This window comes from Oryctolagus cuniculus, chromosome 6 (genome assembly GCF_051225735.1).
Source record: "Oryctolagus cuniculus isolate XC-2025 breed Fujian yellow rabbit chromosome 6, ASM5122573v1, whole genome shotgun sequence".
In the NCBI taxonomy this organism is placed as follows: Eukaryota; Metazoa; Chordata; class Mammalia; order Lagomorpha; family Leporidae; genus Oryctolagus; species Oryctolagus cuniculus.
Window position 1 is genome coordinate 22,380,687 of NC_142872.1, and position 12,098 is coordinate 22,392,784.

At 41.1% G+C, this 12,098-nt stretch overlaps 1 protein-coding gene across 4 annotated transcripts in view; it reads left to right on the forward strand.

Moving 5' to 3' along the window:
• The window catches only part of RAD50 (RAD50 double strand break repair protein), an 82,175-nt gene that overhangs the window by 18,099 nt on the left and 51,978 nt on the right, over window positions 1–12,098 (forward strand). For 3 of the 4 annotated variants that reach the window (XM_051843300.3, XM_051843298.3, NM_001171348.1), the window contains 3 exon segments: window positions 6,878–7,029; window positions 9,584–9,769; window positions 10,460–10,664. In XM_051843300.3, the coding sequence (XP_051699260.2) occupies window positions 6,878–7,029; window positions 9,584–9,769; window positions 10,460–10,664 (543 nt within the window). 4 annotated transcript variants of the gene reach the window in all.

Sequence of the window (12,098 nt, forward strand, 5' to 3'; positions counted from 1 at the left end):
AATCTCTGGTAGAATTCAGCAGTGAAGCTGTCAGGTCCTGGAATCTTCTTTGTTGGGAGGGCGTTTATTACTGATTCAGTTTCAGTAATGGTTATGGGTCTGTTTAGGTTTTCTTTGTCTTCATGGCTCAATTCAAGTAAGATGTGTGTATCCAGGAATCTATCCATTTCTTCTAGGCTTCCCAATTTTTTGGCATACAGCTCTTTGTGGTGGTTTATGATGATTCTTTTTATTTCTGTTGTGTCTGTTGTTATGTTTTCGTTACCATCTCTAGTTTTATTGATTTGAATCTTCTCTCTACTTTTTTTGGTTAGTTGGGCTAATGGTGTGTCTATTTTGTTTATTTTAAAAAAAAAAACCAGCTATTGGTTTTGCTGATATTTTGTATTTTTTTTTTGTTTCAATTTTGTTGATTTCTTCTCTGATTTTGATTATTGCTTTTCTTCTACTGGATTTGGGTTTGGCCTGCTGCTGTTTTTCTAGATCCTTGAGTGCATAGAAAATTCATTTATTTGGTGCCTTTCCAGTTTCTTGATGTAGGCACCAATTGCTATAAATTTTCCTTTTAGCCCTGCTTTTCCTGTATGTATCCCACAAATTTTGATAAGTTGTATTGTTATCTTCATTTGTTTCTATTGTTTCTAGAAATTTTTTGATTTCTCTTGATTTTTTTCTATGACTCACTGCTCATTCAGAATGATGTTGTTCATTCTCTATGTGTTTGCATATGATTCAGAGATTCTTGAGTTGTTGATTTCCAACTTCATTGCATTGTGGTCTGAGGGGATGCATGGTATGATTTCAATTTTTTTGAATTTTCTGAGACTCCCTTTATGGCCTAGCATATGGTCAATCCTAGAGAGAGTTCTGTGCACCGGGGAAAAATATGTGTACACTGTGACTGTGGAGTGGAAGGCTCTGTAGCTTTCTTCTAGGTCTATTTGATCTATAGAGTCAATTAGCTCTGTTTCCTTGTTGATTTTCTGTCTGGTTGATCTGTGCATTGCTAAAAGTGGGGTATTATTGTATTTGAATCTGTATCTCCCTTCAAATCCCTTAATAATTCTTTCAAATAGCCAGGTGCCTTATAAATAGGTGCATATACATTAATAATAGTCACATCTTCATGTTGAATTGATTCTTTAATCATTATATAGTGTCCTTCTTTGTCTCTTTTAATAGTTTTTGTGTTAAAGCCTATATTGTCTGATATTAGGATGGCCACACCAGCTCTTTTTGGTTTCTGTTAGCATGGAATATCTTTCTCCATCCTTTCACTTTCAGTCTGCGTGTGTCTTTGTTGCTAAGATGTGTTTCTTGAAGGCAGCAGATCAATGGGCTTTCTTTACTAACCCATTCAGCTAGTTTGTGTCTTTTAACTGGGGAGTTGAGACCATTTACATTCAGTGTTGACCATTTATTTATTTATTTATTTGAAAGAGTTAGAGAGGTAGAGACAGAGAGAGAGGTCTTCCATCTGCTGGTTCTCTCGCCAGATGGCCACAATGGCCAGAACTGTGCTGATCCGAAGGTAGGAGCCAGGAGCTTCTTCTGGGTCTCCCATGCCGGTGCAGGGGCCCAAGGACTTGGACCATCTTCCACTGCTATCCCAGGCCATAGCAGAGAGCTGGATTGGAAGAGGAGCAGCCAGGACTAGAACCGGCAGCCATATTGGATGCCAGCGCTTCAGGCCAGGACTTTAACCTGCTGTGCTACTGCGCCAGCCCATGACTATTGTTAAATACTGTCTTTTCCCTGCCATGTTTCCCTAAGTGGAACTGTTAATGGATTTTGGATTTTGTTTGTATTTTGCTGGGTCATTTTATTTTTTATTTTTTTTTAAGATTTCTTTATTTTATTTGAAAGGCAGAGCTACACAGAAGAGAGGTAGAGAGAGAGACAGACAGAGACACAGAGACAGGGACAGGTCTTCCATCCACTGGGTCACTCTCTAGATGGCCTCAATGGCTGGAGCTGAGCTGATCTGAAGCCAGGAGCTTCTTCCAGGTCTCCCACATGGATGCAGGGGCCCAAGGACTTGGACCATCTTCCACTGCTTTCTCAGGCCATAGCAGAGAGCTGGATTGGAAGTGGGGCAGCCGAGTCTCCAACTGGCACCCATATAGAATGCCTGCACTTCAAGTCAGGGTGTTAACCTGCTGTCCACAGCGATGGCCCCTTGCTGGGTCATTTTCTATGTTTGTCTTCTTTTGTAGTGAAGTTCCTGTTTTTGTGTGCAGGACATCCTTGAGCCAGTGTTGTAGGGCTGAGCGTGAAGATACAAATTCTTTCAACTTCTGTTTGTTGTGGAATATCCTTATTTCTCCTTTATTCATAAATGATAGTTTTGCAGGGTAGCGTATTCTGGGTTTACAGTTTCTTTCTTTTAGGATTTGGAATATATCTTGCCATTGTCTCCTTGCCTGTAGGGTTTGCGATGAGAAGTCCGGGGTGAGTTTAATTGAATTACCTCTGAATGTGATGTATTGTTTCTTTCTGGCACAGTTTAAAATCTGTTTTTTGTGTTTCACTGAGCTGAGTGTTGCCACAATGTGTTCTGGTGAATTCCTTTTCTGGTGGAGTCTGTTGGGAGTTCTGTGTATTGTATTTGGGCATCTCTTTCAATCTGCCTTTTGTGGAAGTTTTCTGATATTATTTCACTAAGAAGGCCTTCTAGGGGCCAGCACTGTGGCATAACAGGTAAAGCCGCTGCCTCCAGTGCCGGCATCCCATATGGGTGCCAGTTCTAGTCCTGGCTGCTCCACTTCTGATCTGGCTCTCTGCTATGGTCTGGGAAAGTAAAAGATGTTCCAAGTTTTTGGGCCCCTCTACTCTTGTGGGAGACCCAGAAGAAGCTCCTGGGTCCTGGCTTTGGATTGGCACAGTTCCAGCTGTTGCGGTCATCTGGTGAGTGAACCAGCGGATGGAAGACTCTCTCTCTCTCTCTCTGCCTTTCCTTCTCTCTCGGTATAACTCTGACTTCCAAATAAATAAATAAATCTTAAAAAAGAAAAAGAAGGCCTCCTAATTTGTTCTCTTTCCGCACCTTCCGGGACTCCTATGATCCGTAGGTTGAATCGCTTGATAGAACCTTGCAGATCTCCAACCATGATTTTTAATTTTCTAATTTTTTTCTTCTTGTGTTTTCTGTTTTTCTTCTTGTGTTTCTTCTGTATTATTTCCAGAAGTTTGTCTTCCAGTTCTGATATTCGTTCTTCGGTTTCATCTTTTGATTTCTGAGAGATTCCACGGCATTTTTTATTTCGTCAATTGAATTTTTCATCTTGGCTTCTCTTTAGAATCTCAATTTCTTTGGTGTGCTTTTCATTCAGATCTTGAATCTGTTTCTGATTGCTTTTAAGTAATCTGATTATTAATTTTCTGAATTCTTCTGTCATGACTTCAGTTTCTTCTTCAGCCTCCATTATTGAAGATTTAGATTGCTCCTTTGGCGAATTCATAGATTCTTGTTTATTCTTCGGAATTTTTCCTTCGTTCTTTGGTGTTTCTGTTTGGTTTCTGATTGGTTTGATTTTTAAATTGATTTCCCTCTGCTAAGAGCTGCTATGTATCTGCCTGTAGCAAGTGGAAGTACACAGCTCCACCTCCTGGAGCTTTGTGAAGCTGTCCCTGCAGTTGCTGGGTTTGTGCATGGGGGGCACAAGGGGCAGCCGGTTTCCTTTGCTCAGGGATGTAAACAAACAATATGGCATCTTCCCTCACGCTGCAGCTCCAGTTGGGGGCGGGGGGAAGACACTGAGGGATCCTGGTTTGTTCAAGCTCTCTGCCCCTCCCCCAGAATTTCTCCCTCTTCCCACTTAGAGCACTGAGCGCTGTTCATTAAATTTTCCCATTCATTTGTGTCTGCATCTCCGTGGGTTTGCAACCTCTTACCTGATTCTGTGTGGGTACCCAGCTGTCTCCTAGCTGGGTCTCCATGCCTTTCCCTTTGTGTACTTTCGATTTTCACTGGCGTGGGCCCAGGTAATCTCTGTGAACTCCTGGGCCACTCTGCGCGACCTTTTTATGAATCCACTGCCTACTGTATCCCCTCTACTCATTAATTCTCCATTTTTTTTCTCTGCGTTATTTGGAGTATCCTCCTGCTATACCACCATCTTGCTCCCTCACTCATCTTTCTAGAAAAGTAGGTGCTGTGGATCATGAATATATGTATTTGGCCTGCTAGTTAGGGCATTTTTTTAATTATTATTTTTTTGACAGGGAGAGTGGACAGTGAGAGAGAGAGATACAGAGAGAAAGGTCTTCCTTTTCCGTTCGTTCACCCCCCAATGGCTGCTGCGGCCGGCGCACTGCGGCCAGTGCACCGGGCTGATCCGAAGCCAGGAGCCAGGTGCTTCTCCTGGTCTCCCATGTGGGTGCAGGTTGGGCCATCCTCCACTGCCCTCCCGGGCCATCGCAGAGAGCTGGACAGGAAGAGGAGTGACCAGGACTAGAACCCAGTGCCCTGACCGGGACTAGAACCCAGTGTGCCAGCGCCGCAGGCGGAGGATTAGCCTATTGTGCTTGGGCCCCTGCACCCGCATAGGAGACCAGGGAGAAGCACCGGTCGTAGCGGCCATTTGGAGAGTGAACCAACGGAAGGAAGACCTTTCTCTCTCTCTCTCTGTCTATAGCTCTGTCAAAAAAAAAAAAAAAAAAAAAAAAGTTACCAGGTGGCAAAGTGTGGAAATACAGCCTATAATCAGCAGAAAAATCAGGCTTATCAACAGATCCAGACATGAAAGAAGAGATGATAGAATTGGTAAACAGAAACCTTAAAATACCATTATAAATCTTATAAATATGCTCACAGGTACAAAGGAGAGCATAAACATGAGAAAAATGGAAGTGTTAACAAAAACAATAAAGCAAAAGGAATAATTTTTCTTTTAAAGATTTATTTCTTTATTTGAAAGTCAGAATTAGATCTGTCTGCTGGTTGCACTCCAGATAGCCCATGGCCAGAAGCCAGGAGCTTCTTTGGAGTCTGCCACCTGGGTAGCAGGGGCCCAGGTACTTGGGTTATCTTAGGCTGCCTTAACAGGCTATGAGTAGGGAGCTAATTTGGATATGTAGCAGCAAGGACACACACTGGTGCTCATATGGGATGCTGGTTTCACAGGTGACAGCTTTATCTGCTAGGCCACAACGTCAGCCCTAGTGTTTTTGTTTTTGTTTTTGTTTTTTTGACAGAGTTAGACAGTGAGAGAGACAGAGAGAAAGGTCTTCCTTCCATTGGTTCACCCCCCAAATGGCCGCTACGGCTGGCGCTGCGCGGATCCAAAGCCAGGAGCCAGGTGCTTCCTCTTGGTCTCCCACGCTGGTACAGGCGCCCAAGCACTTGGGCCATCCTCCACTGCCTTCCCGGGCCACAGCAGAGAGCTGGACTGGAAGAGGAGCAGCCGGGACTAGAACCCTGCGTTCATATGGGATGTCGGCGCCTCAGGCAGAGGATTAGCTAAGTGAGCCACAGCGCCGTCCAGCCCCAGTGTTTTTAAATATGATGATGCAGGTAAGTTGAAAGAAAAAGGATAGGAAAAATATACTGTGCCAACTAATAAAAAAAAACCCTGAAGCTTCAGTGGGTGTTGTGGCATATTGGAATGCCTGGATTTAAGTCAGTTCTCCACTTCCAGTCCCGTTAATTCTAATGGGCCCTCCGGGATTCGGAAGATGATGGTTTAAGTAGTTGGGTCCTTGTCATCAATTTGGGACACCTGGATGGAGTTCAGTGTGACCCAGCCCTGGCTGTTGTGGGCATTTGGGGAGTGACCAGCAAATGGAAGATCTCTGTATATGTATTGCTTTGTTTTTCAAATAAATAAAAGTGAGCAAACAAAAAAATGTAGAGCTTCAAATTACATAAGGAAGAACCAGTGAGGCCGGCACCGCGACTCAATAGGCTAATCCTCCACCTGGCGGCGCCGGCACACCGGGTTCTAGTCCCGGTCAGGGCGCCGGATTCTGTCCCGGTTGCCCCTCTTCCAGGCCAGCTCTCTGCTGTGGCCAGGGAATGCAGTGGAGGATGGCCCAAGTGCTTGGGCCCTGCACCCCATGGGAGACCAGGATAAGCACCTGGCTCCTGGCTTTGGATCAGCGCGGTACGCCGGCCGCAGCACAACAGCTGTGGTGGCCATTGGAGGGTGAACCAACGGCAAAAAGGAAGACCTTTCTCTCTGTCTCTCTCTCTCACTATCCACTCTGCCTGTCAAAAAAAGAAAAGAAAAGAAACGAAAAAGAACCAGTGAAACTGAAAAGAGAAGTAGACAAACTTACTGTTACAGTTAGAGATCTCAGTGCTCTTAACAGAGAATGGAAGAAGATAAAATACCAGTAAGGATCTGGAGCATTCTAACAGCTCTGTTAACCAAATAAACATAATTAACATTTGTAGGACATGTCATTGAATAACAGCAGAATACACCTTACTTTTAAATTCTTGTGAAGCATTCACCGACATAGACCTATTTTGTAGGAAATACTGGTGAGGACATCAGATCAGCAACTTACTTTCAAGTGGTTTGGAGGTGGGTAGGGGAGAGTTATATTTACGCCAGCATTTCTGTAAGCTTGTGATTATTTCTTTAAATTTGAAAAGTGAATTTTTAAAGTACTTCTCAACGAGAAAAATTCACACACCTGATCTAATCATGCTGAATGAAGAGGCAGAAAGTGCATTTTAGTAAATCAACTAGAAAGTATTTTCCTCTCTTGAATAGTGTGCAAAACGTCACTGATTTTGAATGCTGAAATTTTTTCCATTTTGTTTTGTTCCCATATTTTGAATGAGTAAAGTTGCTAATGCTTGTTGTTTTGAAACTGTCCTCCTGGTCCTTATTAAGGTAGCATATTTTTTTTCTCTTTACCTTCAAAGGTTGCTCAAGAAACAGATGTGAGAGCCCAAATACGTCTGCAGTTTCGAGATGTCAATGGAGAACTTATAGCTGTGCAGAGATCTATGGTGTGCTCTCAAAAGAGTAAAAAAACAGAATTTAAAACCCTAGAAGGAGTCATTACCAGGACAAAGTAGGTATTTATATTGTATTTGAATATTTCTTCATCTCAGCCTTTTAGGTCTATAATACAATGAACTTTCCTACTACTTTTAAGTTTATTTCAAGCGGGAGTGTGTTTTCTTTTTTTAAAATTTTTTTAAGCAGACTATATTTTTTGAAACAATTTTGAGTTTATGGCAAAATTAAGCAAAGTCCAGGTTTTCTATATACTTCCTGTTCATAAACACAGCCTTCCCCACTATCAACATGTAATTTTTTTGTTACTATTTATCAATTAAATAGAATGATCTCATTAACAATTTAGTGGTAGTGTTCCATTGCTTTGAGCAATGTATAGTTACTGAACTGAAAGTGCATAATCACTCAAATATAGGCTGAATGAATATAAAATGCTAGCATAGTTTTTGGGGATGGATGAGATGAAAAGCATTCAAATGCAAACAAATAATCATTTGTCACTTTCAGCAAATTACTTTTCTGTTAGAGGCAAGTGTGTGCTTCTAGTGGGTTTTGGCTTGAGAATTAGGTTGCTCTGAGTGCCTATTATCCTTGTTGAGCAAATTTCTTAATTCTTCATCTTCCTTCCTTTGCTTTTATTGATCTAGTATGCTAATTAATTACTCAATCATTACACCACTTTTCAAAAGTTGTTGATATTCACTGTATCCATTGCCTTACCTTCTCTTTGTACCTTCTCCAACCCCATTCCACCACTGAAACAGCTCCTACAAAGGTCGCTAATAACCTCTGCAGAGATTAAGGTAATGCTGCTGCTATCGTAGACCTAACAGTGAGCCTGATTTTCTTCATTTCCAAAATGGGGTTCTCTGTATGTATCTTGGAAAGGTGGTATAAGGATTGAACTAATGCATGTAAAATGCTTAATATGTAGTAAGAGCTCCTTTATTAGTTTTCTGTGCTGTAGCAAACCATAGACTTAGTGGCTTAAAACAACACACTGTTTTGTAGTTGTGTAGTTTAGAAGTGTACATTAGCTCTTACTGGGCTCAAACCAATGTGTGAGCAGACTGTGTTCCTTTCTGGAGGCTCTTGGGGAGAATCCATTTCCTTACTCTCTCTTATTAAACGTGACTACCGTTTCTTGACCTGTGGTGGTCTTACTGCATCTTCAATGCTAGCAGCAGTGAGCAGGGCTCTTTTCATGTTGAATCACTGGCCGCCTCTGCCTCCTTGTCCACATGTAATAATCCTTGTGATTACATTGGTCCCATCTAAATAATATGGGATGATGACCTCTTTATTTTGAAATTAGATGATTAAGCAAACAACATAAGTCCCTCTGTAATTTTAATTCCCCTTTTCCTGGTAACCTAACATTCACAAATTCAAGGAAATAGAATGTGGACATCTTTAGAGGGTCATTGTTCTAGGTGCCACAGCTCAGTAAATGTATTTGTTAATGAATTCTTATATGAAAATTCTTTTTCTAAACTTCCATGACTAATTGTTGGCCCTCTTTTTCTGTATGACAGCTACATCCTACTTCATTAACTCATATCTTGCTTCATTCACCCAGCCAGTAAAGGTTGGAGTCCCAAGGGCTCAGTTTATGTCTTCTCTTGGTTATGCATCATATTCTCTTCCTAGGTGAAATTTCACCCATTCATTCATTTCTGTTGCTTAAATTACTGTGTGCTCATAGTTGACTTGTAGTTGACTCATAAATTTGTATCTCATAAGTTAGACCTCTATTTTCCAGCTCAGACACACAACCGCCTCTCTCATTTTCTGCCAGTTGTTTCAAAGACACCCCAGATTCAGCATGTTCAAAACCAGGCTCATGATCCTCTCCTTGATTCTACCTCCCTCCCAAGAAAAAAGCAGCCTCCAAGAACCTGATCCTCCTTATTCAGTGAGTGATACCACTATCCATCCAGGGATACAGACGCAGAACCTGGGTCTTAGCGTCTTCCTTTTCTATATCTAATCTATTACCATGTCTGTAGATTTAACCTAAACGTCTCTTTCCATCTCTAGAGTGACCATTTTAGTCCATGCTGCCATCAGTTTTCCGTGGTCTAATGTGATAACTTACTGAACTGTGTATGTCCATTTTAGCCACCTGCAAACACACTCAGGGTACTCACTGTTATGTTTTCAAAAAACAAATTGCAATGTTTAAAAAACAGTAAAGACAAATATTGTGTCTGCCCACTTATTCTAGTACTGAACAGCCCTTTTTCAGACTACACATTCTTAGATATTTTTAAGTCACTCTTGCTTATTCATTTAAGTCTGTTATTTTTAAGCTTGAAGGGTGGAAGTTATTTTATTTTCCTCTGTGATTATCTTTAAATACTTTAAATCATTATATTTAACAGTCAAAATATGTTATAAAAAGTTCTGAAATCCCTTCCTATGTAATCTTAGTTTACACACCCTCTTATAAATAAGTGAACTGCTTGTGCTCAAAGACTCATTGTAACAGGGGATAGATAAACGGATGGACTTGAAAGAAGTACATCCTGAAGGATTGATGAAGTGATAGAATGCATACAACTGAAGGTTACGTTACTTACATTCTTGATTTTCATTGTTTGTAGGCATGGTGAAAAGGTCAGTCTCAGCTCTAAGTGTGCAGAAATTGACCGAGAAATGATAAGTGCTCTTGGGGTTTCCAAGTCTGTGTTAAACAATGTCATTTTCTGTCACCAAGAAGACTCTAATTGGCCTTTAAGTGAAGGAAAGGCTCTCAAGCAAAAGTTTGATGAGATATTTTCAGCAACAAGGTTTGTAATCCTTAAGTAAACTTTAAAGCCTGATAAGTTATTACATCATGTTTATAATTTAGATGATGCTTTTTTTTATAAAGATTTATTTATTTATTTGAATGTCAAGAGTTACACAAAGATGGAGAGGCAGAGAGAGAGAGAGATGTCTTCTATCTGTTGGTTCACTCCCCAATTAGCTGCAACGGCTGGAGCTGTGCCAATCCGAAGCCAGGAGCTTTCTCCTGGTCACCCACGTGGATGCAGGGGCCCAAGGGCTTGGGCCATCTTCTACTGCTTTCCCAGGCCCTGGCAGAGAAGCTGGATTGGAAGTGGAGCAGCCGGGTCTTGAACTGGCGCCCATATGGCTTGCTGGCACTGTAGGCAGCGGCTTTACCCGCTACGCCACAGCACTAGCCCTGATGCTTTTTTCTTGACATCAGCATTTTCGAAAGCAGAAAGATCATCAGTTATTCTCTTTCACTCACTGACAGCCATTGGTTGTATTTCCTGTAATTATTCTTTCTGTACATGTTTATTTACCTGATTGGAAAGTATAAGTCTAACTTTTTGTCTTAACCATTACATCATAAGCATTTGCTGAGTTGCTATGACGTCTTTGAAAATGTCATCTTTAACTATAATATTCCACTATATTAGTATATACTGTAACTTAACTAACAATTCTATTTTTATTTCATATTTTCAAAGATATATTAAAGCCTTAGAAACGCTTCGGCAAGTACGTCAGACACAAGGTCAGAAAGTAAAAGAATGTCAGACTGAACTAAAATATCTGAAGCAAAACAAAGAAAAAGCCTGTGAAATTCGTGATCAGATTACTAGTAAGGAATCTCAGTTAACATCTTCAAAAGAAATTGTCAAATCCTATGAGAACGACCTTGAACCATTGAAGGTAATTTAATTTTTGTAATTGACAAAATTGCATATATTTATGGCACACAGTATGTTTTGATCCAAGTACACATTATGGAATGGATAAATCAAATTAATATATACATATCCTTACATATCATATTTTTGTGGTGAGAACACTTAAAAATCTACTCTCAATAATGTTCAAGTATATAGTGTATTATTATTAGCTGGAGCCACCTTGATGGACATAGTTGATTATTGGGTAGTAAGGAAAAAGTCATACTTTTTTTTAAGATTTATTTATTTAAAAGGCAGAATGACAGAAAAGCAGAGAGACAGTGAGTCTTTGATCCACTGGTTCACTCCCCAGATGGCCACAATGGCTGGAGCTGCACCAATCTGAAGCCAGGAGCTTCTTCTGGGTCTCCCATATGGGTGCAGGGGCCCAAGGACTTAGGCCACTGCTTTCCCATGCCAAAGCAGAGAGCTGGATGGGAAGTGGAGCAGCCAGGACTCACTCTACCTGCTACGCCACAGTGTTGGCCCCCATATGTATTTTTTTTAACATGATAGCATTCACCTCTAATGTACTTTATTTTTAAATTCTTTTTCAGAATCAGATAAAGAGGGGATACTCGCATCTGCTGGTTCACTCCCCAGATGTGTGCAACTTTGGGGCTGGGCCAGGCTTAGGCAGAAGCCAGGAACAGGAAACTGTACAGGTTTCCCACATGTGTGACAGGAACCCAATTACTTGAGTCATCACTACTGCTTCCCAGCCTGTGCATTAGCAGAAACCTGAAGTTTAGTACCCAAACCAAGAATCAAACCCATGCACATTGATGGGGGAATGCAAGTATCTTAATTAGTAGACTAAATACCTGCCTATTTTATTTTTGTGTGAACTTGAATGGCATGTGTATTTCTTGAAAAATTATCAAAGACTATATAATGATACGGCTAACGTCTTACATCTGTAGTAAATAGTTAGTCATTAAATTGCCCAAAGAGCTTGAATTTGAGAGTAAACAAATTTGTAGCAGCATAGTAAATTAGTGATACAGATCACTAACTGTTAAATAGCAATGTAGTTAATAACCTTACAGTTCAGCACATTAAGACTTTAAGATTTGTTTTCAAAGGCAGAAAGAGAAAAGGAGACACACACAGAGAGCTCTCCCATATGCTGATTCATTCCCCAAGTGGTTGCAGTGGCCAGGTCCGGGTCATATTGAAGTCAGGAGCCTGGAATCACATCCAAGTGTCCCATTTGTGTGACAGAGGCCTGAGTACTTGGGCCATCTTCTCTGCTTTCCCAGCCACAGTAGTAGGGAGCTGGATTGGAAGCAAAGCAACCAGAAGTAAAGCTTGTGCTCCAGTATGGATGGCAGGGGCACAGACAGCAACTGAACCCACTGCTCCGCAGTGCCAGGCCCCATTGGAGAGTTCTTGAATTACCTATCTTCATAGA